The sequence below is a fragment of the Marmota marmota genome, unplaced genomic scaffold (assembly GCF_001458135.2).
Source record: "Marmota marmota marmota unplaced genomic scaffold, marMar, whole genome shotgun sequence".
Lineage (NCBI taxonomy): Eukaryota > Metazoa > Chordata > Mammalia > Rodentia > Sciuridae > Marmota > Marmota marmota.
Window position 1 is genome coordinate 62,223,289 of NW_025999968.1, and position 27,384 is coordinate 62,250,672.

Consider the following 27,384-nt stretch of genomic DNA (forward strand, 5'->3'; position numbering starts at 1 on the left):
AACGGCATTACCCAGAGTGGACAGGAAGCACCCCCTATTTAGCAGTGATGAATTCATGGAATATTAGGCACAGCATGAGAAGAAGCCACCGACAGGGTCCTGAGGACATGATGCTGAAGAAGGAGCCATGCATGCTAGGGAGGATAGAGTGTCTGACCCCATGCATCTGAAGTTCAAAGACAAGCCAGAAGCCAGAACTAGTAGTTACCTCTTGAAGTAGATACTTACTGAGGCAAGGAGTCGAGAGAACCTTCTAGTAAGACAGAAGGTTTTTCTTCCTTGGGTGGTGCTTACATATGGAAAAATTCATTGAGTTCTAGATTTAGAATTTGTGCTCTTTACAAATCTCACTGTATGTGCTTTGAAATTTATTTTTTAAAAGCAATGAGGGAATATCACTACAACTGTATTTTTAATAATGTGTTTCATTAAAGTTCCCGAAAGTCTTAGGAGAGATAATGTTATACAGCCATTTCCGTCAGGCCTTTGGAATGTGTGGAGGAGAAAAAGGATGCCTTCCCCTTTGGGGGTGCTTAGCTGGGGTCTTGCTGGAGCCCTGAGGGGCACTCACAGCTACACTTCGAGCTTCAGTAGCTTGAGAGGCAAAAGGAAGTGCCAGGAGTTGAAGACACCTCCTGGCTGGCAAATGAGCATGCGTATCTCTTTGCTTTTTCAGTAAAACCTCAGTTTACAATGGGTGCTGGGCCCCAAGTGGCAGGGCTGTGGGGAGGCTCCAGCTTTGAGCTGGTGAAACGAACCCTGTATGTTCCCTGTGCCTCGGTGGGTGTGGGCCTCACTGCCCATGGCCGCCCCAGGGTTATCGTTTTTGCCCCTAGGAAGGCAGCTGCTGCTCTGTCAGTGGCTTCTAGACTCTGTCGTTGAGGCTTGCCAAAGCAGGGCTTGCTCTTTGCGGAAACATACACCAAGGAAACATCTGTCTGCTCACGGCGCCCTCTCCCACCTTGGTGCAGCCTCTGGGTCATTTCTGGGCATCTGCTGTCCCTTGTGTTGCTTTGGTTCTCCACTGCTCTTGCCCTGACCTTGAGTTTGGAGAGCAGCTGTGGCCAGAGGTGCTGATGCAGCGTGCCCCTGTGTGCTCAGGCTGATGTGTGCCCCTGGTGCGCCGCGGCCCCAGTGCCTCTTCTCTGGCTCCAGTGCTGTGTTTCCCTCATGGGATTTGTCTGTGTAGAGACTCCACACAAAGTGTCGTGTAGCGTCCTCTGTAGAAGCCTGTCATTCTCTCAGGAGGTCCTTTTGTGCCCAGTGCATGCCCAGGTAAGTTGGCTTGTTTACAGAAGGCCTCAGGGGGTCAGGAACAGGGTGGCAATGTCCCATGAATGAAGGGGCCCTGCTCCGCCCTGGCTTGATGGGTGAAGGTCTTGCTGTTTGGGGTCATACCCTTGGCATGGCCTGCTGTCTGCTGAGAGAGTCTCACAACTTTGTGAACAGAGCTTCTGATGGTGCATATTTTTCTATGCTGCTTTATTTGAAAGGATTTTAATGGTTTTTCTCATCTTTCAGAGCTGGGCAGGTCGGCGTCTGTAAGACACTCTTTGGTTCTTTCCAGTTGATTCCAGGTCCTTTGTTGTTTGTTCCCAGGTGTCTCGAGGACACCTTCGGTGACCATTTCCTCCACATGTGGTAGCTCTTCCTAGGTCTGGTGCAGAACCTGGTAGAACTCACGTTCCCAGTTGAGTATCACCCAGTAGCCTATTTCACCAGAACTAAGGTACTCCATGAAGTTAGTGCCACCAAGACCAAAGCTAGTGTTGCCGTTACTGTAAGTGAAGGTCGATGGGGAGACCCAGTCCTGTTTCAGAGAGGCTGGATGGGGGGCAGTGTCTTAGAATCATCTACCATACGTATGGTGGATGCTTTTGCATTTCTGATAATAGAACGTTTTTGTCTTTTAAGTGGAAAGGGAATAAGCACGGAATTAGAGAGGATAGTCGAGGGAGCTTACTGGTTTCCATCAGCAGCTGCAGCGGCTCCAGTGACAGCCAGTCTGTGTGCCCATCCACGTCCCCCAGACAGTCTTCCAGGCACACCCTGGATGTTGCATTAGAGTTGTCAGGAACATTCTAGTACATAGCTAACTAAGCGACAGGAGTTCCTTAGTACCCCATCCCCACACTCCTTGGTCATGGCTGAACGTCTCTGGGTCATTCCTGGGAGCCATTGCATATCTGCTGTCGGGTGTAGTCTGCCTTAATGTGACCAGTCTTCTGAAGTCCTCCCTTCAAACTGAGAAGTTGCCAGGTCCCACGCTGAGTGTAAGTGAGCATAACTGGCCTTTGGGAAGCCTTTCTTTTCTTAATATGGTTTCAAATATATATATATATATATATTTTTTTTTTTTTTTTTCAGTATTGGGGATTGAATCCAAGAGTGCTCTACCACTGAGCTGCTCCCTCAGCCCTTTCTATTTGGTATTTTGTGAGAAGGCCTCACTAAGTTGCTTTTGCTGGCCTCGTACTTAATGACCCTCCTGCCTCTGCCCCTGGAGTTTCTGGAATTACAGGTGTAACCATCACTCCCAGATTGTTTATATAACTGAAAGTCATGTCCCAGCTGAGTCACTCAATAACATCAAATAACAAACACAGTCGTCTTTGGATAAGGTCCGTCCTTTCTCCCTGTGTGACCCTGCAGTGGCACTTCTTCCCTGCAGCTTTGCAGGCTGCAGCCCTGAGTTTGGGTGGGTGCTCCCGGGCTGGAAGTCTTGAACACCCACGTGGCCTATATGAGTCTCTGCTCTCCCTAGCACCCTCACCTGCCTGCACTTGTGTCCTTGCAGGTTTCCGTGCCACCTGGTGCTCTGGACTGCTGGGTGTTTCTGAGCTGTCTGGAGGTGTTGCAGAGGATAGAAGGTTGCTGCGACCGGGCACAGATAGACTCCAACATTGCCCACACAGTGGGATTGTGGAGCTATGCCACAGAAAAGGTACTGCCTCTGGGTGCAGAGTGCTCCCGACGTCCACGTGGTGTTGTGTGGCAGGTGCCCTGAGCTGTCTGGAGCAGTCTTGCTTGTTGAGATTGCGACAGGTGCTCTTGTAGCCTGAAGTGCCTGGATGGCTCTGGGGTCAGGGCTCCCTACTGCTGTGAGTTTACCCAGTAGATAGCAAGTGCTTCCTGTGCTTGTGCTGGAGACGGGGCTGCAGGCGAGGAAGGGGTGGATGAGAAAGGTGGAGCTCACCACCTAGTGCGGAAAGGCAGAAGGTGGCACTCAGGCGGGCTGCTGGGGAGCAGAGGAGCAGCCGACTGGGAGTTCCGCTGGCACAGGGGATGGAGGGTGGAACCAGAGGCTAGCTGGCTCAGAGCCGTGCCAGGGACCACCTTAGGGAGTGTCTGGGTCTGAGATGATCCTAATGGTGTGGATTTCTGTATCCAGATTTGAGTCATTTGGATAGGAAAGCTGAGTTTCAATCTTTTATCTTTGAATTCATTAATTTTCTACTGACTCTTAAGAGAAATCAGTTGAAATTGTGGGTTTATCTCAACAGCTAAAAGCCTTGGGCTACCTCTGTGGACTCGTGTCAGAGAAAGGACCTAATTCAGAAGATCTCAATAGGACAGTCGATCTCTTGGCAGGTTTGGGAGCCGAGCGACCTGAAACAGGTACTACTGTTGCTGAAGTACGGTAAGGAACACCTGCTGAACTGAGAGCACTCCTACTAGTGGAATTCAGAAAAAAATGAATAGTATCTGTATCACACTGTTTGGATTTGAGGCCATCTCAGATCATTTTAATAATTTAATCCATTGGAGTGTTTGTAATGCATGTTTCTGAAAAGTCTGGCCTCAGAGGTCAGCAAGAGGTTATGAAGGGGTTAGACTACTTCATGAGTGTGCTAGCTGGAAAGAGCTCATGGGGGCCGAGGGCAGAGGCAGAGGGATGCTGGCCTTGACAGTACAGTTCTGGTTGGCCTGGCAGCGTCTGTAAAGCCACCGAGTCAGATGCAGCTCTGCCCTGTTGGAAGGGAAATGTGAATGCAGATGAGTAAGGATCTTGTCTCTCTTGGTTTAAGCCAACACAGCTCAGAGCCCTTACAAGAAGCTCAGAGAAGCCCTGTCCTCGGTGGAAGCTTTTGAAAAGCACTACTTGGTGAGTACTGACAGTGCTCCCAGTGCCCGTGGGGCAGCTCCGCCTATAGGAGACTTGCCCTTTAGTCTGACCTTTGGAGTTGGGATGTGCTTGGGTTATTTCTTTGGCATCCTTGGGAGCTGTGGACAAAACATGGAATGATTGTTCATCAAATGTTTATTAATACCTCAGTGCCATAATTAGGCATGGATGCATCTTTGAATACTTACGATTTTGTTCAAAATGGGTTTGCTCCTTTAATAAGTAGAAATTATGAAGGGAACCATTTGTTGGGCAGAGCTATTATGCTTGATTTTACAAGATTTGATTAGACAGACTTTGATTAGACAGCAGCATGGATAGCAGCGTGGGAGATCCACTCGGTTCCTGGGTTGTGGGTAATTCAGGTTCTGAGCGTGTCCCCTGGGATACAGATGGGTGGGAACCCTCAGAAATGTTGTTAAAGGGCCTGCTCTAGGAATTGTAAAAAAGAAAAAGAAGAGGAAGAGCACCCTCAGACAAAAGGACTTTGAAAAGTTACTCTTGTGATGAACAAATTCATGGGCATTTATTATCGTCCTTCATTATTTATGTATATATATGGACCCATGCACGTTATCGACTATACTGGTTACATGTTACAGAAAAACAACACAAAAATAAATGCCAAGTAAAAAAATGATGTTACTATTAATAACAATGTCTTTTGCTATAGCTTTGGATAAATACACATAGGATTTGTCTGCATTAAAAATTCAAGAACTTTTGCTGGGCATGGTGGCACCCTCCTGTAATCCCAGTGGCTTGGGAGGCTGAAGCAGGAGGATCGTGAGTTCAAAGCCAGCCTCAGTAACTTAGCAAAGCACTTAGCAACTCAGTGAGACCTTGTCTCTAAATGTTAAAAAAGGGCTGGGGATGTGTCTCAGTGGTTAAGCGCTCCCCTAGGTTCAATCCTCAATACTAAAAAACAAAAGAAAACCAAATTCAAGCATGTAATTCTGCTTTTCCTTTTCCTTTTCCTTTTCCACAGGATCTGTCCCATGCTACCATTGAAATGTACACGAGCATCGGGAGGACTCGATCTGCCAAACTCGTTGGGAAAGATGTAGCAGAATTCTACATGTAATCGCTCTTGAACTTTTCTCTGAATTCTAAACATTTCACATATATAGTGAAAGAAGATTTGGGTGTGGAGTTAATGTCAAGAGTACCTAAATGTAGAATCTGTTCTTTAGCTACCATCATTTTGGTTTTTAATTTTTTCTGAAAAGTGAATGAGAGGCTTTTAGCTTGTTATTCCTAATAACTTATTGGTCTTTGAAGTTCTTTTATTTAATCTCTCTCTCTCTCTCTCTCTCTCTCTCTCTCTCTCATACACACACACACACACACACACACACACACACACACAGAATATTATAAGTAACTTTGAAGGTCTGTGTGGGGTATTTGGGAATCTTCTCCCCGAGGGAACGTGGACTGAAGTGTTGTTCTGTAGTGTCCGCTAGTTCCTCCCTCGCATCTCAGCAGGATGGGAATGGAGCAGCTGTGTGTGTTGGGCGCGTGCTGGAGGGCAATCCAAGGTGACTGCTAAGTGTGTTTAGATAGCACACGAATTTCTGTTCCTGTTCCAGCTGCAGTTTGAGTGCAAAGAAAAGACCACGAATTTAATCTATTTCTAGTGTGTTTGATAAAACCAGCCTGTAGAAGAGAAGAAAGCCTGGCTGGCCGTGCAATTGCTGCTTCAGTTGGAAAGAGATATAGAGTATAAGGAAAAGACATAAAAGACCATGTATTCATTAACGTTCTCTCAAAAAAAGATAACGTTTGAAATGAGGTCTTGAAATCTGTGCTTATAGTAAGTTCAGCAGCTGAAGCAAGAGAGGAGAGTGTGTGAGCTGATGTGAGCGGCTGGGAAGGGGCTCACAGGTGGGTGGTCCGAGTGCACCTCCTGTTTTCCGGAACATCGATGGCAGAGCCAAGGCTAGCACTAGGCTCTCCTGAATCCCCTCTGGTGCGCCTGTTACTTGAGCAGGAAGGCCACGTCTAATCCTAACCCTAACCCTAAGTGTGTAGTTAGGAAAGGTGAACTCTTCCCACTTCCAGAGTAGATTGACCGACTTGGGAATGTCCCCTGGTGCCCTGGCGCCTGCTTGGCAGTGCTGGCCTTCCCCTAGCTCAGCCCTGTGGGGAAGGAGGGGGTCCAGCTTTTTTCTGAACTGGGCAGGCCCTAGTGGTTTGTACCTTGAACTGTTTTGGGTTTTACTCTGAGCCTCTTCGGTTTCCCTGGGACCGGGCAGGTTCCTCCTAATGACACGTGTTGCTGATTGAATCCCTCCTGGCTCTCTGTGGTTCTCTGCCTGAGCTCCCCTGACTGGGCCTCAGGGCTCTGTTTGCATATATCTGGGGTGGCATGACTGCTGGGCAGCCCTGGCAGTCCCTTCTGCTCTCACCTCTTACCCAAGTTGGTGAACGATGCCTGGCGCTGGCAGCAGCGAGGTGGTCCTGTTACTGCCAGCCACTCCTCAGCCCTCGCCTGGCAGCCCCGGGTGGATCTTGGGCTAGAGCGCTCTCCCGTGAGGGGTGGCAGCCAGGACTACGCAGAGTTGGTGCTTGTGTCCTGCAGGGTGTGAGGTGCCCCTGGAAGGAGCGCATCCCCTTCTCATAAGAGTTGTGCTTGTTGACTTTGCCAGGAGGAAAAGGTCTGCACAGAAGGCGGAAGCTCACCTGCAGGGGGCTCTGAAAACCTACCTGGCTGAGGGCTGGGCCCTGCCCGTCACTCACACGAGGAAGCAGCTGGCCGAGTGCCAGAAGCACCTTGGGCAAATCGAAAAGTATCCTTTTCTGGACTAGGACTGCTGCTTTCTGTTCTCAGAGGAAGGTTGTTTACAGTGTCCTAGTGTGAACTGAATGCCTGGCCCCTGGTTTTTAAACTCTAACTTCAGGTTTCTGATAATTAAGAACACAACAATCACAATTTAAAAAATGAAGGATGCCCTTTGGGCCACACTTTGAAGGCCAAAGAGGACTTTGGAAGCCCTTTTGCCTCCAGCATTCCCTGTGTGAGGTCCTCTGGCCCCTTAACTCTCCACTCCAGCTATCTGCAGACGAGCAGCCTTCTGGCCAGCGACTGTCACCTCACCCAGGAGGAGCGGGCACACTTCTGCCAAGAGATACTCAGCTTTGCCCAGCAACAGGTGGACAGCCCGGGTAAGACTAACTTTTTTTTTTTTTTTTTTTTTTTAAGAGAGAGAGGAGAGAGAGAGAGAAGTTTTTAAATATTTATTTTTCAGTTTTCGGTGGACACAACATCTTTATTTTATTTTATGTGGTGCTGAGGATTGAACCCAGCGCCCCGCGCATGCCAGGCGAGCGCGTTACCGCTTGAGCCACATCCCCAGCCCCAGACTAACATTTTAAACTTTATTATGGGTATTTTCAAATACTAGAGGAAAGTAAGAAGAATAACACAAGCTACACTGACCTCCCAGAGTCAGCAGTCAACCTTTGGTGTATAGCAACACATGTCTATGTCTTTCTTTGCCTTTTTCACTTTTGCTGAACTTCACAGAAACTCCAGGTCGTGGTGTAATGCTTTAGTCTGAGAGCAGTTTAGATGGATGGTCTCTACCCACACCCAAGGGGTTCTGCTAAGGTCTGTGTTCAGGTTTCTCTCGTTATGAGTTATTAGCAGGATCAGTGAGGAATCACTTGCTGCATCTGGTTATAATGTCTCGGTTGCTCCCGTCTCTTTCTTTGTCCAGACACTGGCTTCTGCTTGTGGAGGTGGAGTGCATGTGCCTGTGGCCCTCCCACTGCAAGCGCCCTACTCAGCAGCTGAGTCTGTTTACAGCTGTGTGCAGCCACCACTGCAGGCCACTGCAGAACACTGTCCTCATCCCAGAAGGTCCCCCTGCTGCTCTCCCAGTCCCTGCCAGCCATCAGTCTGCTTCCTGTCTCACGAGACCGATCTTGGGTGCTCCACACAGAATCCTGGCCTCTGTACCTGGCTTGATTCGGTGTCTTCAAACCCATGTGACCCTGCTTTGTCTCTTGTTAGTGTTCCACGCCCTGATCCAGTTGTCCCCTAGACTGGCCCACCTTCTGGAATTGTCTCAGTGTTTCATCAAGGTTACCCCTAAATGGAAGTGAGACTGCAATGCTTGAATGCAGGTTGACTTTTTTTTTTTTTTTTTTTTTTTGTACCAGGAATTGAACCCAGGTTAAATGTTCTGGCAAGTGCACTTTATGATGATGCTGTGTGGCAAGATTAAATTTATCATATCATTTAACTGCTTATGTTGAGCTTACCAAGAGGAGCACCTTTTAAATTGGTCACTCTACTGCTCAGCTCAGGCTGCTGTAACAAGATACTATAGATGGAGTCGTACCCAGGAGCATTTGTTTTCTCAGTGTTCTGGAGGCGGAAGTCTGAGGTCAGTGCAGCAGGGCCAGGTTCTGGTGAGGGCCTCTTCCTGACTTATAGACGACTGCCTTCTCGCTGTGTCCTCATGTGGAGGAGAAGAAGAGAGCAGCTCTCTGGTGTCCCTTGCTGTCTCAGAGGGCACTTTGCCATCAAAAGGTCCCACCCTCCTGATCTGAGCCAGCCTAATCTTTAACCTGACAGGGCCACCTCCAGATTCCACATGCAGGCCGTCAGGACTTCACCACATACGTCTCAGGGCACAGCTCCGTTCACGGTAGTTACCACGTGAAAGCTGAGTTTTCCAAAGGCTTTGGCTCCAGGTTTGCATGCTCCTTGACAGCTAGGATGGGTTTCCTCCAAGGGGGCCACCTGGATGGGCTTCAGGAGCGACAGGACAATGGTTTGGCTTTGTAGCCTTATTTAGTGTGCGTGACCAGGTTGTTAGTGTGGTGCCACGTCTGCTGTGGTGTGGGAGGTGATGTTGGCACTTGTCACCTTGTGTGAAGGGCGTCCTATCGGTACTTACCACGTGCTCTTATGCCACCTGTCTCAGCAGGTCTCCTTTAGGTAATCAAAAATAATTTGTTTTTCTTTTTTTGAGCTGGGGATGGAAGCCAGAGCCTCGCACAGTCCAAGCCACTGGACAGCACCCAGCCCTGTCCTGAGGCTGATGAGTGGTGGTCTCTTCAGCCTTCCACACGAGGGTGCTTGTAGAAAGGAGGCTGCAAGGCCGGAGTGGCAGGTTCTCGCCCAGCAGGGTGACTGCAGCCACCCTTGGCTGCGGTTCTGGTCAGAGGCCCCGAACACTGGTGCTCACTTGCAGGTGTACTGGGGCCTGAGAATACCTTGAATCAAGAGAAGGAGTTGGGATCCCCTGAAAACAACTCTAGGGATTAGACTGTTGACAGAGTTTGTTTTGAAACTGAGAAGTTAGTTGACCTATTTCTCTCAAGTTTGCTGGAGCACATTTGTAAACCCGAATTTTGGTTGATTTTATAATTCCCCAGAAGTATCTGGGCATCGGTTCATGTTCTACTATTGACAAAGTGCTTCTGAGGGGTTAAGATGGCAGGAGATGGTTTCCCTGCTCTCCCACGAAGGTCACTGCTGCTTCTCCTGCTGAGCGAGTGCTTCCGCCCTGGCTGTGCCCAGGCCCTGCTTCCTGGTGCCAGAGGAGGCGTGCCTTGGGCTCAGGGGCAGCGGTGGTGTGTGCTCACAGGTCACAGGATCCTGCTGCCCATGCACTCCTTTGCACAACTGAGGGATCTCCACTTCGACCCTTCCAATGCCGTGGTCCACGCGGGTGGCGCTCTCTCTGTAGAGATAACCCTGTACAGCCAGATGCCTGTCCCCGTCCACATGGACCAGATTGCTGTCAATGTCCACTTCAACATAGAGAAAAACAGTTACCGGAAGACTGCTGAGTGGCTGACCAAGCACAAGACGTCCAACGGGATTATTAACTTTCCAGCCGAGACTTCACTGTTCCCTGTGTCCCAGAACAGCTCACCTGCACTGGAGCTATCGGAGATGTTCGAGCGAAGCCCTTCTGATAATTCCTTGAACACAACAGGGATTATTTGCAGAAATGTCCACATGCTCCTGAGGAAGCAGGAAGGTGGCTCTTCTCTAGAAACACCCCCGGGGGTGGCCCTGGAGGACGGGGCCCACGTGCTGCGGTGCAGCAGTGTGACTCTGCAGCCTGGGGCCAACAGGGTAGCCTTCAGGACCCAGGTACGTGCTTGACGGGGGAGTGGATGTGGGGGTGGTGGAGAGGATGGTCAAGTGAGAATCAGGGGAGCCCCCTGCCTGGCTCGCCTGTTTAGTCTTGCCCCTAAGGAAAGATACACTGGTGTTTAAAAAATCTTATGTATATATACAGGTTTTCAGCTGTGGATAAATTCTGAGTGAAGTTCTTTGTGTAGCTATTTGGGAGTTTAGCTATTTCCCTGAGTATTAAAATGCTCGTTTGTTATCAGAAGATTTTGAAGGAGATGGCGCGCTCACCTCAAACTGTTTTCCTTTTGTGGCCACTCAGTGTCAAAGCAGTTGCCTCTGGCTGCTCAGACTCATCTTAGACGCAGCACGCCCAGTACAGTTCGCTCGCCCAAGGGGCCAGGCTTGGAGGAGGAAGCACTTGGCTGCCTGTGGGCTAAGTAGGTCTACTGGGCATGTCCACAGAGTGCTGTCACAGAGAGCGCCATGGCAGGGGCTCATGTTGGAACGACCCTACTAGAAGTGTGGAGTCCACCTGAAGCATCAGCTCAGAAAATCAGGGAATGGGAGTTGCAGAGGGCACCCTGGAACAGCCCAAGTGCAGGCGCGGATGCACAGGGCAGAGAGTTAGAAGGGAGAAGGAGAAGCATTTGGAAGAGATTATGGTCCAGCCTTACTAGAAAACTGGTAACCTCAAAAGGCTATCTTTCCAAATGTCTGATTTGACCCTAGGCCAAGGAGCCTGGAACATACACACTCCGCCAGCTGTGTGCCTCAGTGGGCCCCGTGTGGTTCGTCCTTCCGCACATCTACCCCATCGTGCAGTACGACGTGTACTCTCAGGAGCCCCAGCTGCACGTGGAGCCGCTGGCTGGTGAGTGGCCTGCAGCCCTTGAAGAGGCTGCTGCGGCAGTGCCGAGAGGTTCCTCTCACGTCCTTTAGCCATGTCGGTCTGCAAGCGGCACCGTGGTAGCACAGTGGAAATGTGCCTACACTAACCCGTTGTCACTCTGCTGCTGGTCAGAATATTCGCTTTCCTATCACTGCTGGCTTCCATGTTTATGATAGCTGTGGTGTATCTGAAAACAAGAAAGGAGAAAGTCAGCCAGTGTCAGCAAAGGTCAGCTGCAGGGGCCCAACTGGACGTAGTCACGCTCCATGCTCACAGCCAGCCTTCTCCTTCAGAGGTGCTGCGAAAGCCTCACCCTCTGGCATGGCATTTGAGAAACTCGGAGCTACTGTCCTTTCAGACAAGTTCTAAAACTAGAAGAGGTTGGTTTTCAAAATGACTGAAGACCACGGGGTGCTTCCTCAAACACTGGTGAATGGATGTCTTAGTCATTTAGCTTGGTTCTAGTTTCCTCCATTTGGAAACAATACCAAGGAAAGCCTTTGTTTTTTTTATTCTTTCAAACTTCTGCCAGGGTCACCAGCAGAGGCTCTCAGGTGCCACACACAACAGTCAACAGTCCATCTCTTAAGGGGCTTTTTCACACAGAAGGATCAGGAGACAGGCTGAGCTCTGCTCCTTTGAGGGACCAAGTAGCGGCAGCTGGGCAGGGCTGCCCCCAACCCCTCACTGTCCTTCCTGCCTTCAGCCATGGCCTCCGGGACTCATCGTTCCTTCTCACTCTTGGTCTCTTGCCTTCTCCTGCCAACCCCAGATGGGGTGCTCAGAACCTCCAGTCCACTTTTACCCTTTTTCTGGCGGGGGGGTGAGCAGTGGCCAGCCATTTTGCTAGGCTACTTCTGAATCAAAGATGGGGACCTTCTGAATGGCTTTGGCCACTCTGTTACTGTGGTCTGTCTTTGAGCCTCATTGTCTGCTTCTCTCTCACTGACTGGCAGGTGGGTTTTGAGACCCCCCGTCTGTGACCAGGTGCACAGTTCTCAGTTCCCAGCAAGGTCCCCCTTGATTCTGCAGTTAGGCTGTTGAGAGGAAGGCAGGGCAGCAGGGAATGGACACCAAGTGAACTCAAGGAGTGTCCCCGTGCACAGGTCTCGGATAACAGCATCTCCTCTGGCCTCCTCGCAGGCTGTGAGCTTCTGCTCCCTGGGGAGGGATGCTGATTGCCATCTCGTTTCTTTCAGATAGCCTTTTGGCGGGTATTCCTCAGAAGGTCAAGTTCACTGTCACTACTGGCCATTATACAGTAAAAAATGGGGACAGCCTCCAGCTCAGCAACGTGGAGGCCATGCTGATCCTGTGCCAGACCGAGAACAGAGCCACGATCTTTTCCAACTCGAGAGGTAAGACTCCTGGTGCCACCTGTCGTGAGGCAGGTGGGTGGTGTGGTGGATCATAGGAAAGTGACCCATGTCCCGCCATCCAGTCAGCATGCCCTGATGCCTCCCAGTGCCCCTGCTGTCCTCATGGGCATCTGATGGAGGTTCCTCAGTGGACTGACCTGGCTCCTGGGCTGGTGCCAGGTGGTGTGACCTTGCTGGTGACGCACGGTGCAGCTTCACAGCCAAGCCACTCCACAGGGACACCCCCGACCACCACCACTGGAAAGCTCGAGCAGTCACCCTTTTTTGTAGGCCTTGGTCAGAGCCCTTGAGGATGCCCAGGGCCCACAGACCACCCGTGGAGTGCGACAGGAAGGCCTGCTCTGCTGTTGGGCAGGCCATGGTCCACTGGAGGCATGCAGCAGCAGGCATGCAGGGCCATGGGGCCACACAGGAAAGACCTGCCCTGTCAAGTCTTCAGCCTGCGAGCAGTGGCCACCCTGCAACTCCCCTGCTGTCCCATTTTGTCCTGAGGCTTTTCTTGGACTTGCTGCCTCTCCCCTGCCCCGTTGTCTTTCCCTGTGGTGCACAGGACAGCGGGAACTCATGCAGGGCCCACTACCTGCTGACAAGAGAGGCTAGCAGGGGATGCGTGTGTCTGAGGGGGCTCTTTGCACCCCCACAGAGGAGTCTTCTGTCGCCTCGCTCCGGATCCAGGCCTCTGACAAGGTCACAAGCATCGGTCTGCCTGCTGCGCCTGCGTACCACGTGATCGAGTTTGAGCTAGAGGTTCTGTCTTTACCTTCAGCTTCAGCAGCTATGGGGGAGAGGGGCACTCAAGGGACACCGGAGATCCACAGGAAGCAGAAGGACAGACAGAGAACTGGTCACTGCATGGTCACCACAGACCACAAGGTAGGGAGGCTGCAGGCTGGCTGCGTTTTTGGCAGCTTCTGTCCGTCTGCCTGTCGTGTGAGGTGGCTTCTGCTCCCGTTTGTGCCTGTGGAGCATCCTTTTCCTGGCCGCATCGCAGGCGCCACACTGAGGGAGTGAGGGGAGTCTGCTGGTCTGTGAGCGGCAGAGCAGCTATGTCAAGTGTGCATCTTGTGAGACGCAACCAGGAGGAACTGTGTGGGCAGGCTTTGGGGCTGCTGTTTGCTGACAGTTACTGGAGAGATCCTTGGCGCTGGTCCCAGGTCCAGGCTGCCTGCAGCCTGCTCCTTCAGGGGTCCACACCCTGTAGTGCAGGGACTGATCCTGAGGGTTTTTTCCCACTGCCCGCAAGTTGTAGCGCATGCACCGAATAGGAAGACGGACACAGTCACTTGGAAGAGTCAGGGGCTCAAGGTACCAGACAGACAGCCAGCATCTGAGAAGAGCACACGAGGAAGTTTTCTCCTCACCTCATGCGGTTGGGAGGTGCAGGTGGTGTTTTGCAGGAGGCCTGGCTGGTACTGGATGGGTGCATGTTCTGTGTCTGGTGTATTCATTTGTTCCATGTGGGGACACAAGGAAGTTCGAGGCCACTTCCCTTCCTGCCCTCATCTGAGTTCTCAGTGCAACAGCACTTGGACAAGGTGACTAGATGGTGTCCTTAGATGTGGGAGAGCAACTGGCAGGCTCCCTGCTTGCCAGGTGCCTGGAGCCCTCAGGCCACGCTGCAGAGCCGCACCGCCTGCCCGATCTGTCTCTGTTGTCTGTGTGATTAACCTCGTATTTCTTACTTGCTTGTTTGTGCATGTGCTTGATACAAATGGGCTTTCTGAAAAGTGAGTAAAATGAGCCATAGTGAGATGTCCAGGGCATGAGCAGCACTGCAGAGCCGGACAGGTGGTGGTGGTGGAGTGCTGATGGGCAGGCAGGCTGAGTGTGCCCCTCTGTGTCCTCCACAGGTGTCAATCGACTGCCCATGGTCCATCTACTCCACTGTCATTGCACTGACATTCAGTGTGCCCTTCAGGACCACGCACTCCCTGCTCTCCTCTGGAACCCGGTAAGGAGGCCCAGGACTCTGCTGAGGGACGGTTGTTGATTGAGAGCATGGCTCCAGTGAGAGTGAGGTGCATTCTCCACACACAGGCTGCCTGCAGCCTGTTTGTTCAGGCGTCCATGCCCTGTAGCGCAGGGACTGATTCTGAGGCACAGATTCCCAGTCTGTGCTCCGATTTTCCTGCCTGTCTCACAAGTGACATTGTATAGTTGGTTTATTTGATCTGGAGTCCATAAAAGCCCATCTCGTAGCTCTTCTTACCTGTCCTCCTGTATTTTGACTCTGGGACCTCTAGAAGGACTGCCATTCTGGATTTGGCTGGTTGTGTCCTCGATATTTGGGTAACTCGGCTCCCTGTTCCTGGATCTCTTGTCAGTTGCTAGTTGTCTCCAGAGAGGGATTTCCAGAACCTGGCCTGGGCCCGAGGGTTCCCTGTTGCAGGCTGCCCCGTGTGTACTCTGGGGAATTCAGCAGCGTCTCCAGGCTCTCCTCTAGGTGCTAGCAGCAGCCCTCCCCCACCCCACACGTCTTTAGGCCCTGCTGCTCTAGAGGCCGCTCAGCCTCTATAGAGACAGGAGGGGCAGGAGAGTTTGGAGGTGACGTGGGACACCATTGGGGAGGCACACGGCTGCTTGGAGTGATGGTGCTGCGCTGATCACGGGGCTCGGGCACCGCCTGCCTCTCACTGTGTGGTTCTCTTTTGTTCATCCATTGATGGTATTTGGGTGAATTGGAAACGAAAGTGTCAGAATTGAAATGACATTTGCAAGGGAATTGTATATGTTAATGGTGGAAGCTCAGTGCGCTAAGCAGAAGCCACGGCTCTGTGTGGCACATGTGAGAAACCTTGTCATTAGAGAGCTGATGACGAGCTGTCTCACAGTTCCATGGGGTGGGGCTGGGGGAGCCCCGACCTGGGCTTCCCGGGAGGAGGCAGCTGCTCTTCCTGGCCCTCCTCACTGTCTGCTAGAGAGGCTGTGTCATGAGCATGGTGCACCATCCCTCTGCCGCCGAAATAGCTTGTTTGAAAAGATTTATTTTTTTCTGGCACTTTTACGTGTGGAATCTGAAGTAAAATATACACAACAACTCACTCTTATTTTGCTGTAGTGACTCCCTAGTCAGTGAGGGTCTTCCTAACAGAGATGAAATGTATTTCACAAGACTCTCAGATGTCAAAGTCACATTTTGTCTCTGCTCTAGGAAGTATGTTCAGGTGTGTGTCCAGAACTTGTCAGAACTGGACTTCCAGCTGTCAGACAGTAGCCTCATGGACGTCGGCAATGCTGCTGACCTGCAGCTGGCACCACTGAATGCACGGTGCCAGCAGGTAAGCTTCTTGGGGGCTGAGCCCGGCTCTCAGCAGTGGTCCATGTCAGGCTGCAGTGTGTGTTCAGGGGAAAGGGGCGTGGCGTTCTGTGAGGCAGAGCCTGTGATTGCAGAGAAGAGTCCCCGTGTGGAGCGGGAGGAGCTTATAAGGTGCCTCGCAGACGCCTACTGCTGTGTGAGCACCCTTGTGGGGTATCGGGCTTGTTAGGGTGGGCTGGGGGATGCAGCTGATGGACCACAAACAGGTGTAACTTCGCGTTTGGGAGAATTTCCTCTTCAACTTGTTCTGCTCCAGACATGCCTATGCAGATGCAGGCTTGTGCTTGCATCTCCCCTGGGAGATGGCTCCCTTCTGCCTCTAAGTAAAACTGCCTGTGCTGGGGAGGAGGGGCCCCAGGTCCCGGTGCAGTTCTGTGAGGTCGTGTCAGGGCCTCCCTGCCTGGCTGGGTGCTGTGCAGCCGGTCCGCCCTCCCATGTGTTTCCTGTGGATGTCTGCACCTTCAGCGTCTCCACAGGGCTTTCCCACGGACACGTGACATGCTCACACCTAGCGCATCCCCTGTGAGAGAGGTGTGTGGGGTACTGCAGACTCACACACTCTTGAAGCTCCTTTCTTGTGATCACTGGTGCTGTGAAGTTGGGCCCCTAAGCCCTCAGCACCTTCTTCCAGTCCTGTACAGTCCTGTGGGACCAGGCTGAGGTGGCAGTGGCACCACAGGGTCACGGGCAGCATGGGTAGGCAGGTGATTAGGCTCCGACACACAGGTCCCTTTGTGTGCAGTGCAGTGTCTGGTCCTCTGTGTCCCCCGTGCTGTGTGACATCACAACGATGGCTCTCTTTGCAGCACATCCACAGCAAGCAGTCGGTGTTCTTTGTCTGGGAGATACAGTGGACGCAGGAGCCTCCCCCAGCCCTGCACTGCCAGTTCTCCGTTGGATTCTCCCCAGCTTCTGAGGAACGGCTGTCCATCTCCTTAAAGCCCTACACTTATGAATTTCAAGTGGAAAACTTTTTCGTATGTAATGTATTATTTGGGAGGGGAAAGCAAAAGGTGGCATCTTTTTTTTTTTTGTTTTTTTTTGTGTGTGTGTGTGTGTGTGTGTGTGCGCGCGCGCTAGGGATTGAATCTTCAGGACCTCTTGCACTCTAGACTAGTGTTCTATATCCCCTGCTTAGTTGAGGCAGGGTTTTGCTAAGTTACCCAGGCTGGCCTTGAACTAGAGATCCTCCTGCCTCAGCCTCATGCTGGGATTAGCATGAGCTACCACACCCAGCTAGGTGGCGTATTTTTTATATCCTCAAGATTTCAAGTTGTTTGATTATTCAGTGTTATGAAGCAGCAACTCAAAGAAAATGGCCAGTTCTTGGAGTAACTGAGTCACTGGCTGTCTTTACTGTGGAACCCAGGTCCTTCCCAGGTGGCAACCCCAAGGGGCACACACACCTGAGGTACAGATGCCCCTCTCTTCCTCGCAGTGCTTTGCAGTCCATGGAAACACTCGTTGGAGCCATTCCATCTTGATTGCTAGCTCCTGGGGCAGAGGGGCATTGCTTTCCAAGGCATGTCTGGTTTTTTTAGATGAAAAGCCAAAATGTTTTAGAAAATTTTCTGTGGAACATAGCACATCTTCTTACCGTCTTTGCCTCTTTTGGTAGAAGGCGGTTTGAGTGTGGTGTGGACGTGGCACTCAGCTGGGTGAGCGAGCCAGTGGGTTTCGCGTCCCTGCAGGAGGTTGTGTGGCTGAGTGCTGGGCTGACCCAGAGGCAGCGCTCAGCTCGTGGCTCCTTCTTTCTCGACTCGAGGCTGCTGGGAAGGTGTTTGTGCCTGCAGTCCTTGGCAGAAAGCCTTCACCCCGCCTCTCTAGCTGCCTGGTCTGCCTTGGAGCCACGTGTGGTCACTGGCACAGCGTGTCCTTCTGGAGCAGACAGGTGCCTTTGTGGCCTGTAAGCAGCTGCGGTAGAATCAGTGTGGTGTGCACACATGGCTGTGACTAGGCAGCACTGTCACCGTGCTTTCCGTGCTTTTCTTCCTCTTTAGGTCAAGAGTGCAGAGAGAGTTTCCTGTGGGGAACTGTGGAGGTTGAGTGAAAGGTAGAGGAAAGTGTTTGGTAATTATTGCTCTTTTCAAAATTGGAGTTTTGAGACCAGAAATGTATATCGGACCACTTGTTTTTGGAATAGCTTTATTAAGATGTTACCCATGTGCCGTTAAGTTCACCCATTAAAGTGCACAAGTTGGGTCTGGTCATACTTTGGAATGCTGTATCAGTCCACAGGAAACCGGCACCTATCAGTGGGGATGCAGATGCTCTCTCCTCCTTCTCTCTTCCCCTGGCAAATGTATAATCTGTGGGCAGATTATTATTTCCTAGATGTTTATCCAAGAGAGTCAAATATATCTGTCCATGTAAAAGCTGATACCCAGATTTCCCCAAAGTGAAGCCACCAGACTCCAGCCGCCACCGAGTAGATAAACAGGTGGTTATGTGGCCCACTCACACAGCGGGTATCACCCAGCCAGGAAAGGGGAACTGGCATCCCTGCATTTGCCTCTGCTGAACCTTTTACATTAATGCATTAATGGGATCATATCAGGTGTGACAGCTGTGACTGGCTTTTTATAGCATAGTGTCTTCAAAGTTTTTTTTTGTTTTGTTTTTGTTTTTGCATCTTTTGGTACTGGGGAGTGAAATCTAGGGATGCTCTTCCACTGAGCTACACTCTCAGACCTTTTTATTTATTTTTTATTTTGAGACATGGTCTAAGTTATTATAATGCCAGCCTTAAACTTGTGATTCTCTTGCTTCAGCCTCTGAGTCTTTGGGATCCCAGGTGTGTGCCACCGTGCCCTACAGAGTTCATTCATTTTGAAGCATGCGTCAGGACTTTGTTTCCTTTCGGGGCTGGTTGATAGTCCCCAGTGTGGATAGACTATGTGTTTATCTATTTACCAGTGGCTGGGGTTGGGTATTTCCACTTAGGGGAAATCTGTGTGCTGGTTTTTGCATGGACAGATGTATTCAGGTCTCTTGGGTAAACCCCTTGGGGGTGAACTGTCGATGGAAGAGGGCTCACCACTCTTGTTTCCAGCAGCAAGCCAGCGGCTCCAGTTCCCACACACCAACTCTAGCTTCTGTTTCCTTTCCTTGGTGTGGGGCTGGCGACTGAACCAAGGGCCTCGTGTATGCGAGGCAAGCGCTCTACCAGCTGAGCTGTGTACCAGCCCTCCTGTTTCCTTTTGAGTGCAGTCATTTCTGGGGATGCAGATGGCATCTCATGATTGTGATGTCCATTTCCCTGTGGCTACTGATGCCACACATGTTTTGGCTTATGGACCTTGTATGTCTTCTTTGGAAAGATGTCTATTCAAATCCTTTGCTGATTTTTAAATGGAGCTCTTTGTAACCCCACAGTTATTTAATTATAAGCTATATATCCCATGTATCAGTTGCTTACCATATGTATAATTTGCAAATACTTCCCCCATTCTGTAAGTTGTCTTTTTACTCTGTTGATGGTGTCCTTTGAGCCCAGAAGTTTTTAATTTTAATGAAGTCTAGTTTCTCTCTTTTTTTGCTTGACCTTCTGGTATAGGATCTAACAAATCATCTCCTAACCCAGGGTCATAGCTCTCCTCCTCCATTTTCATCTAAGAGTTTTATAGTCTTAATGCTTCCATTTAGGTATGCAGTTAGTTTAATTTCTGCGTATTGAGAGGGAGGACCTACGTGTAGTCTTTCCAGGTGGCTCATCACTTGTCTTCATACCACTAATTGAAAGGACCTCTTGCCCCATCGGGTGGTTTGGACACTCTTGTCAGGAATCTGATGACCATGCCTGTTGGAGCTCATTTCCGAAGAGGCTGATTTCTGATCAGTGCCGCAGCCTCAGCAGCTGCTGTTCAGCAAGAGGCGCTGCCCGGCTCCTCTCGGAAGGACCCTGGTGGTCCTTGGCCACACTCCTCCCTCCCAGAGGTGGCCAGGAAGCAGCATACAGGGACACGTGCTTGGGAGCAGACTCGCCATCACCACTCCGACTTGAGCTCCCTCCATGCTCGGGTGAGCTCACCTATCTCCTTCCCAGTGCTCAGGAGCATTCAGGACCAGGTGTGCTCCCCTGGGCCTCCTCGGATGGGCTTGTGTTCCCCTGCAGGCTCCTTCAGCCCTGGGCGTGTTGAATGAGCCTCTTGCCATTTTCTGTGTGAACTGAATGGATGATACTGAGGAATTCATGTTAATTTTGCTTCTTGTGGTAATAGCATTGTGTTTTGGTAAGAAAGTGTCTGTTTGTTAGTAACACATGCTAAACACAGAGGGTGCAACGACAGGGTGAGCAGTATTGCCTCAAAATACCTCAGGCATATTCAGAAATATGGATGACTATACAGAGGGGGAAACAAAGCAAAATGCTACTCTCTGAATCCAGGTGGGAGGCACATGAAGAGCTGTTGGACTCTCCTTTCTTCTTATGCTTGGAAATGCCCATAATTTTAGAAAAAGGCATCAAGGCCCTGGAACTAGGACTCCTGAGCATGGCGTCTCCAGTAGGAGCTGTGTAGGGCAAGGGTGCAGCTGCCCTGCTAGCTGGCTGAGCAGGCAGCCGCTTTGCTCAGCTGCTCTCAAGCGTGTGGGGAGCTCTGTGCTGGCCTCCAGCAGCGTTTCTTCAGGTCATTTGGGTATATTTCCCTTGAACATTTCTGTCCCTTCTTTCCCAGACGCTATACACCGTGAAGGCTGAGATATCCCCTGCAGTGGGGGCAGAATATTGCAGAACAGGCTCACTCTGCTCCTTGGAAGTGTCCATCACACGACTCGCAGACCTGCTGGAGGTGGACAAGGACGAAGCTCTGACAGAGTCTGATGAGTACTTTTCGACAAAGCTTATGTATGAAGGTAGGTCTCGAGGCTGCTGTTTCCTGACTTGTGGCAGTCCACTGCATCAGGTGTACCCCTTCCCTCACAGTGGAGTCCTAGGAGAGAGTGTTCTAGAATGACAAGTGCCGACTGACAGGTTCATGTGCAGCCTGGGCTCCCGGGTGCTGAGCTTCATTACTTGGAGTGCTTTTTAGTGAGGATTTATGTGGCAGTTTCAGGGCTTACATGGAGAATACAGTGGCACTCCTGCCTACCTGGGTCCCAGGGTCTGACCACTGCTCCCCACTGCTCAGCTGCTGAGGCTCCAGGACCACACGCCTGCCAGCCTCCCATACTGCTCTCTCCCAGGCCCTCTCGTCCCTCCTCCACCGAGGCCCTGGCTTCCGCAGTCCAGAAGTTCTCAGAGCCACTGTAAATGTGACTGATGAGCCAAATATATGCATATTTACTTCAAAACAACAACAGTACCCATAGCATGGCATTTTTCATGAAAGTAACTGCCCCCAAATAGTGAGAAGAATGACATGGCAATCTCTTAGATGTCTAGCTTAATAGAAGCCACTGAAGCTTCACTTGTGCTCTGAGGTGATGGGTTGATGACTTGGAGAACACGAAGCATCTGCAGCTGCTCAGACTTGTTGCTGGGATAGGGACATACCTGAGCAGCCTCTCAGCTGGTGGGCTCTTCTTGTTGATGCAGTGGGTTCTAAGGCCCGGTGTGCCAGGAGTCTGAACTCACATGGGTGCCCTTGTGGCCCTCATTTCTGTAAACCCTTCAGCTCATGCTGCATTTGAGTGAATCTCTGCCTGGCCCTCCCTGTGTGATGCCGTGCACCGGCCACTGGGAAAACAGACAGATCTTCTAGCATTGACATGCTCCACTCCACACGTTCGGAAGTCTGCATTTGAGCTGGGCATGTGGTACACATCACATCAGCTCGGGAGGCTGAGGCAGGGAGATCACAAGTTCAAAGCCAGCCTCAGAAACTTAGTGAGGACCTGAGCAACTCAGTGAGGCTCTGTCTCACTGAGTTTAAAAAAAAAAAAGTGTGTGGTGTGGGCTGGGGATGTGGCTCAGTGGTGAAGAGCCCCTGGGTTCAGTCCCTGGTACCAAAAAAATGTCCACATTTGGAAGCTCACCTGGTGAGTCTTTGAGCACTACCTTTGCCAGGCTGCAGTGGTAAATGCAAATTTCTCCAAATCCTGAAGAAGTTTTAAATTCTATCACTGGCAACAAATATTGTTGGTTTTCTCTGAAGTGACAGCCTCATATGGTCCACTTTCAAGAAATGTTTGCTGACTACCAAGACCACTCGTGTTTCTCTGTCATTGATTCAAGTAAGAAGACTGTTCCCTGGGAACAGCAGCCAGCCCAGCGCACAGCGCAGCCTGCACACGGTCCCTGAGAGGCCAGAGGTGGTGAAAGCGCAAGTGCTCAGGACCTGGGGACCCTGATGTCCTTCAGCTCCTAGGGGCTGAGCACCCTGGGTAGTCTGACAAGCCCGCCGACTAGGTGCTGCCGTTCCCTTGTGATATTCTCATAACGACAGCAGTACAGGGAGCGAGAGGGGGTCAGTGTGGACAAGGTCAGTGTGGGTGGGGAGGCAGTGGGGGCTGGTGACAGTGATAGCAGACGGTTCTGTGCCTGCGCTGTGGTGCTTGGTCTCTGATTCCACATGGGGAATTGTACCCAAAGGCAGACCAGGCCACAAGTACCTCTAGAAGCTGGGCATCCCAGGAGGGCTATGGTCTGGTCACTGTGTTGTCCAGGGTCTGAACCCTGTTGTTACGTGAGGTGGCACAGGTGGGCGCTGGTGATGGCTTCACCCTCTTCCCACTGTTGCTCCACAAACCTCCGTGGTTTTTAAAGGTGCCTACCCAGGCTCCCTGTTTGATTGGGTTGTCAGTGGTGGCTGCTTCGTGGTGGATGCTTTTAGTTAGGCTGCAGTTTGTTCCTCTAGGTCCGTGGTGGTGAAGAACAGGAAGGTCAGGACTGAGCGAGTCTGTGCCTCCATATGTCCCTGGGATGGGGAGCTGCAGCCCCCTTGCTGCATCTCCTTCTTGAGGCCAAGTCCTGTCTTGCTTGCCTTCCTGTCCCCAGGTTCCACCCTGCTACTGTCCCTTCCCAGGCTGGTCCTGCTGAGTGCCTGCTGGGGTGCTAGACCTGGCTGAGCCAGTACAGGTTGTCTTGAGCACTGCTGTTGATGACAGCAGCTGTCAGACCTTGGGACTCTGCTGCGTCCCAGCGTGGAGCTGCGTGCTTTCTGTGCATCTCCCTTTCTCGTTCTAAGGAAGTGGCCTCTACAGGGCGGTCGCACCTGAGGCCCGGGAGGCTTGTGTGAGTGGCAGGGCCTGGATCCAGACCGCTGGTCTTGATGCTGCTGCTCATCAGAGAGAACCGCTGCCTGTACTGCTGCCCCTGGCTGTTTTAACCATTCTTTATTCAGAAGGAAAAAGTGCTTTTCTGTGCGCACCAGTGTGATCCTGTCTGAACCGGGGCTAATGAGCGCTGGACTAGCAGAAATGCTGACCTTGGCCACGGAAGCACAAATGGCATTTTAAGGAGCGGCCACCTCGTTTGGAGCTTCCACTGTCAGGGGCGCAAGGGCTAATGTATGGTGGTCCTCAATTTGGCGTGAGTACTGAATGTCCTGTGTCTCCTCATTTCAGTTGTTGACAACAGCAGCAACTGGGCTGTGTGCGGGAAGAGCTGTGGTGTCGTCTCCATGCCTGTGGCTGCTCAGGCCACTCACAGAGTCCACATGGAAGTCATGCCTCTCTTTGCGGGCTACCTGCCCTTGCCTGACGTCCGGCTGTTTAAATACCTCCCTCATCACTCTGCACACTCCTCACAGCTGGATGCTGGTAAGGACTTCGGGAGAGAGGGCACAGACCTCCTTGACCTATGACAGGCCATCTGACAGCCCGCCATCAGGCCAGAGTATCGTAAGCTGGAAATACCTCCACTATGCCTGACCCACCGGCCATCTGGTTAGCCAGGCCTCCCTTCAGGGGCTCAGCACAGTCCTTAGCCTGTGGGAGGGCAGACTCCTCTAATTTGAAGCCTCGTGAGCACAGATAAGTGCAGGTTCCAGAGCATTCAAAACGCAGTACCCAGAAGACACTGGCACCACGGTGCACCCTGGGGCTGGCTGTCCCCTGGCAATCACAGGCTGCTGGTTGCTGCAGCTCTCCAGAGAGGGTCAGACCACATGTCACCAGCCTGGGAGAAGATTAAGATTCAAAATCTGAAGGGTGGTTTCCACTGAATGTGTACTGCTTTCACTCCTTTGGAAAGCGGAAAAGGTCATAGGTGGAACCATTGTAAGGAAGGGACTGTCCATGTCAGGTCATTAAGCAGGCTATAGCCTCTCATGGAGAGGTGCTCTCCGTATGCAGGGCAGACTGGAGAATCAACTTGTTTTCAGAGCTGATAGAACTAGTACAGAACCTTGTCCCTGGTCACAGTTGGCCTCGCTCTGAGGGTTGAGCCTCTCTCTATCCACAGGGTTCTGTTAAGGCAGGGCCTGGGGCGACACTCTTTCACACCCACAGGTCAGCACAGGGCAGCTTTGCCCCTCTGGGCTGGTGCTCCTGCTCAGTCTCACTTTTGTGTGTTCTGCAGACAGCTGGATAGAAAACGACAGTCTGTCAGTGGACAAGCACCCAGATGACCAACTGGACTGCAGCAGTGTGCGGAGTAGAGGCAGTGTGGCCTCAGTTGCCAGCAGCGAGCACAAAGGCTTGCCCATGCCCCGGCTCCAGGCGCTCCCTGCCGGGCAGGTCTTCAACTCCAGCATGGGCATGCAGGTCCTGGTCATTCCCAGTCAAGATGACCATGTCCTAGAAGTCAGTGTGACATGACAACCTGCGGATCGGCCGACACCGCAGACTGGCTGTGAGTGCACTTGAGGGATCGTGCCTGGACTGTTCTCTGGTGTAACATGCTAGTGCTAACCAGACTTTGGCTGTTCTGCTTGGCCAGGGAGGTGTCGGGGAATGGCATCAGTCAGCTGGTCAGTGGAGAAAGGGCGTCCTTTGTGTTGTCTTTGGAACAGGATTTCTTGTCGTCTTCCCTCCCCTTCCCTGTGCTGGTGTCCAGTGTTTGCCCAGAGCCCCAGCTTCCTTCACCTACCCACTCGCTGCTCCTAACACACCTACCCTGGGTCTCCCCCACAGCCTCCCTCTGCTGGTTCTGTGTGCAGACCCATCTGACTTTCAGATGGAAGTTCAGCAAGCCTTGCAGTCTTCTGTGACATCTGTGTGTCCTCTGGCCACACAGCTGCCTGGCCTCCTGACCGGGAGGACTGTGAGTCTTCTAAGGGGTGAAATGCAACCCTTCCTTCCAGACCACTACTATGTGCTTTTCTACAGTAACCTCCTAGAGCAGGTAGGCGGGGTGCAGGGTGGGCTTGGGAGGGAGCAAACCCCTTGTGTGCCTTGGGATGCCAGAGCCAGGCTGACTGGGAGGTCCACGGCTGAGCCTGCTAAAGTACTTGAGGAAGTCTAGAACAGGGCATAAGGAACAACGCAGCATTGGAAGCTCTTAGGAAAGAATGTTTCTGGACCCATTCCCCCTAATGTTGATTGAATATCATATGCACTTGGAATTAAATATGTATTTAATTGTCATTACATATGTGAGGGTTAATATTGTTTACTTTTCTCTCACTTTTAAAGTCTGTACATGTAATTGTAACTGTATAATCAGCATCTTTCTTTTGCACCTTAAGTCTTAGAAGCTTAGTTGCTCCATCTAAAGTACAGATTAGAGGGGTCTTCTTGGTGTGTTCCAGGCTATGTGTAGGACTCAGGGCCTGGGGTAACCTCTGCTGGTCCACTCAGTTGCAGTCAGACCATACCAACAAGTTAATTTACTTTCAGTTGTAAATTTAATTGTATATATGGTTGATTTATTATTTTTAAAAGTACAGACTAACTAATGTAATGTTTATGTATAAGTTGCACCAAAAATCAAGGACAAAATAAATGTTTTTACTGGTGTGAAAGTTACAGCTTGTAAATAAGTGTTGTATGTATTAAACCTTTTCCAGCTCTCCAAAGCGATGTATTTTTGTACATATGAAATAGTTCTCTGAATTCACCGGTACAGTGTGCTTAGAATTGAACTTGTCAACATCAGTGGGAGCAGAGGGTGGGGCCTTGGTTAACTTGAGAGATCAGGAGCCTCTTCAGCAAGGCTGACCACAGCAGGTGCCACGCTCAGGAGACTGAGGGGACAGGGATCACGGAGCCCAGACTGAAACCAAGCAACCGAGCAGTCATTTTCAGACTTCTGTACGTTGGCGTTTAACTCATTCAGTTAAATAAAGGTGGTGTGATTTTTCCCCCCCTTTTTCATTTTTTAGAAATTGGAGAAACGTGTAAAGATATTCATATAAACTTGGTCAAACTAGGTAGGCAAATTAGAACTCCAGGCGCTAAAGTCCAAGGTCTCCAACGAGTTTTTTTAATTTTATATATATATATATATATATATATAAAAATATATAAATGATGCTTGGCTTGCCATCCTGCCCAGACCCTGAGCAAAGGTCTCTGTTAGCCTAGAGCCAAAAAAACAGGCCTTTTTGATATGCAGTTCCCCTGTTTACCCTCTGGGAGAGGGGCAGGATTCAGTGTCTAGTTTATTCTAATTCGGTTTTCTGGCGTCTGCTTTCTCAGGTTGAATTTTCTAATTCCATATATCTACAGGAGGAAAACAAAGGGGAGGTTCAAAATGTTTATGGTGTCTCTTCTGATTTGGAAAATGAATGAAACCAATTTTCCCCCAATCACTTAGAAGATCTTTAGCCAACTAAAATGAATGTCTTTTTTTTTTTTTCTCGACAAAAGAATGTCACTCAAAAAAAAAAAAAAAATAACAACAACAATAGAAACATCTTTTGTCTCTTTAATTCACCATAAGAGTAACCAAGAGGCTGTCCCTGGATCTTTGTTGCAAGGTTTTGTGTTGAGGAGGCTGGTTTTGTTGAACAGTTGTGAAGCCTAATGGGATGTGTGTATCAAAAACAAAGAATACGTGGCCATTGTACAGAGAACCTGTGGGACATGTAAATGGAAAAGAAAACTGGTTATAATTTTTGTGAATTTCATGGGTTCTCCTATGATTGGAAAAATTATAACTCCTGATTCTCCTGTGGGAATTACTGTACCGAGATGAGTGACTTCTGCCTCAGCCCTGGGCGCCCGCCGGTGGGTTCCTGCATTAGCGAAGTCTGCGGTCCTGAGGCTGGAAACCCATAAAGACACACAAAGCTTTATGCACTCTTTGTGTATAAAATAAACTGCATTTTAAAATGAAATAAACACCAGGTTTGTTTGATTTAAGATGAAAAGTCACGCTGCTTTTTCTATAGCTGCGCTGCTCTGCTTCACTGTCGACCACGATCCTTACGATGAACCCTACAGTAGGTGAAGTCTCTGGTCCGTCGCCGCGCTCCTGGCTCTTCCGTCGCCGGTCAGGACAGGCGGCCAGGCCGCCCGCGGCGCGCCCACCGGACGGGGCGGGACTCGCTCCGCAGGGCGGGGTCCGCCCGAGCTTCCCAGGGAAAGTCATCTTCACACCCTTCGGCGACACTGTTAGGCTGCAGCCACTGTATCAAACCGTTTAAAACGTAAGCGTTAAAACTCTGAAAACACGCGGTTTGACAGACCGTGCTTCTCTGAACTCCCTTCCCGGCCGCGGTGCCTCGCGCTCTCGCCCTCCCGGCT

At 50.8% G+C, this 27,384-nt stretch overlaps 1 protein-coding gene and 1 long non-coding RNA gene across 5 annotated transcripts in view; one reads left to right on the plus strand and one right to left on the minus strand.

Moving 5' to 3' along the window:
- The window catches only part of Trappc10 (trafficking protein particle complex subunit 10), a 58,887-nt gene extending 33,175 nt beyond the window's left edge, over positions 1-25,712 (plus strand). For 3 of the 4 annotated variants that reach the window (XM_048803770.1, XM_015478835.2, XM_015478838.2), the window contains 16 exons: positions 2,798-2,944; positions 3,504-3,618; positions 4,029-4,105; positions 5,115-5,206; positions 6,778-6,918; positions 7,182-7,294; positions 9,730-10,244; positions 10,959-11,100; positions 12,318-12,476; positions 13,141-13,370; positions 14,348-14,448; positions 15,649-15,775; positions 16,620-16,790; positions 20,490-20,667; positions 23,320-23,514; positions 24,275-25,712. In XM_048803770.1, coding sequence (XP_048659727.1) covers positions 2,798-2,944; positions 3,504-3,618; positions 4,029-4,105; positions 5,115-5,206; positions 6,778-6,918; positions 7,182-7,294; positions 9,730-10,244; positions 10,959-11,100; positions 12,318-12,476; positions 13,141-13,370; positions 14,348-14,448; positions 15,649-15,775; positions 16,620-16,790; positions 20,490-20,667; positions 23,320-23,514; positions 24,275-24,513 — 2,742 coding nt within the window. In that variant the 3' untranslated portion in view covers positions 24,514-25,712. The remainder of the gene's footprint in view (positions 1-2,797; positions 2,945-3,503; positions 3,619-4,028; positions 4,106-5,114; positions 5,207-6,777; positions 6,919-7,181; positions 7,295-9,729; positions 10,245-10,958; positions 11,101-12,317; positions 12,477-13,140; positions 13,371-14,347; positions 14,449-15,648; positions 15,776-16,619; positions 16,791-20,489; positions 20,668-23,319; positions 23,515-24,274) is intronic. The other variant, XM_048803769.1, reaches the window with a different exon arrangement.
- An 835-nt stretch (positions 25,713-26,547) lies between these two features.
- Positions 26,548-27,378, minus strand: LOC107136533. Its single transcript, XR_001502719.1, has 2 exons — positions 26,826-27,378; positions 26,548-26,712 (listed from the first exon to the last, which is right to left on the minus strand). It is a non-coding gene; the product is annotated as an uncharacterized LOC107136533 (long non-coding RNA).
- Between the last annotated feature and the right edge of the window lie 6 nt (positions 27,379-27,384).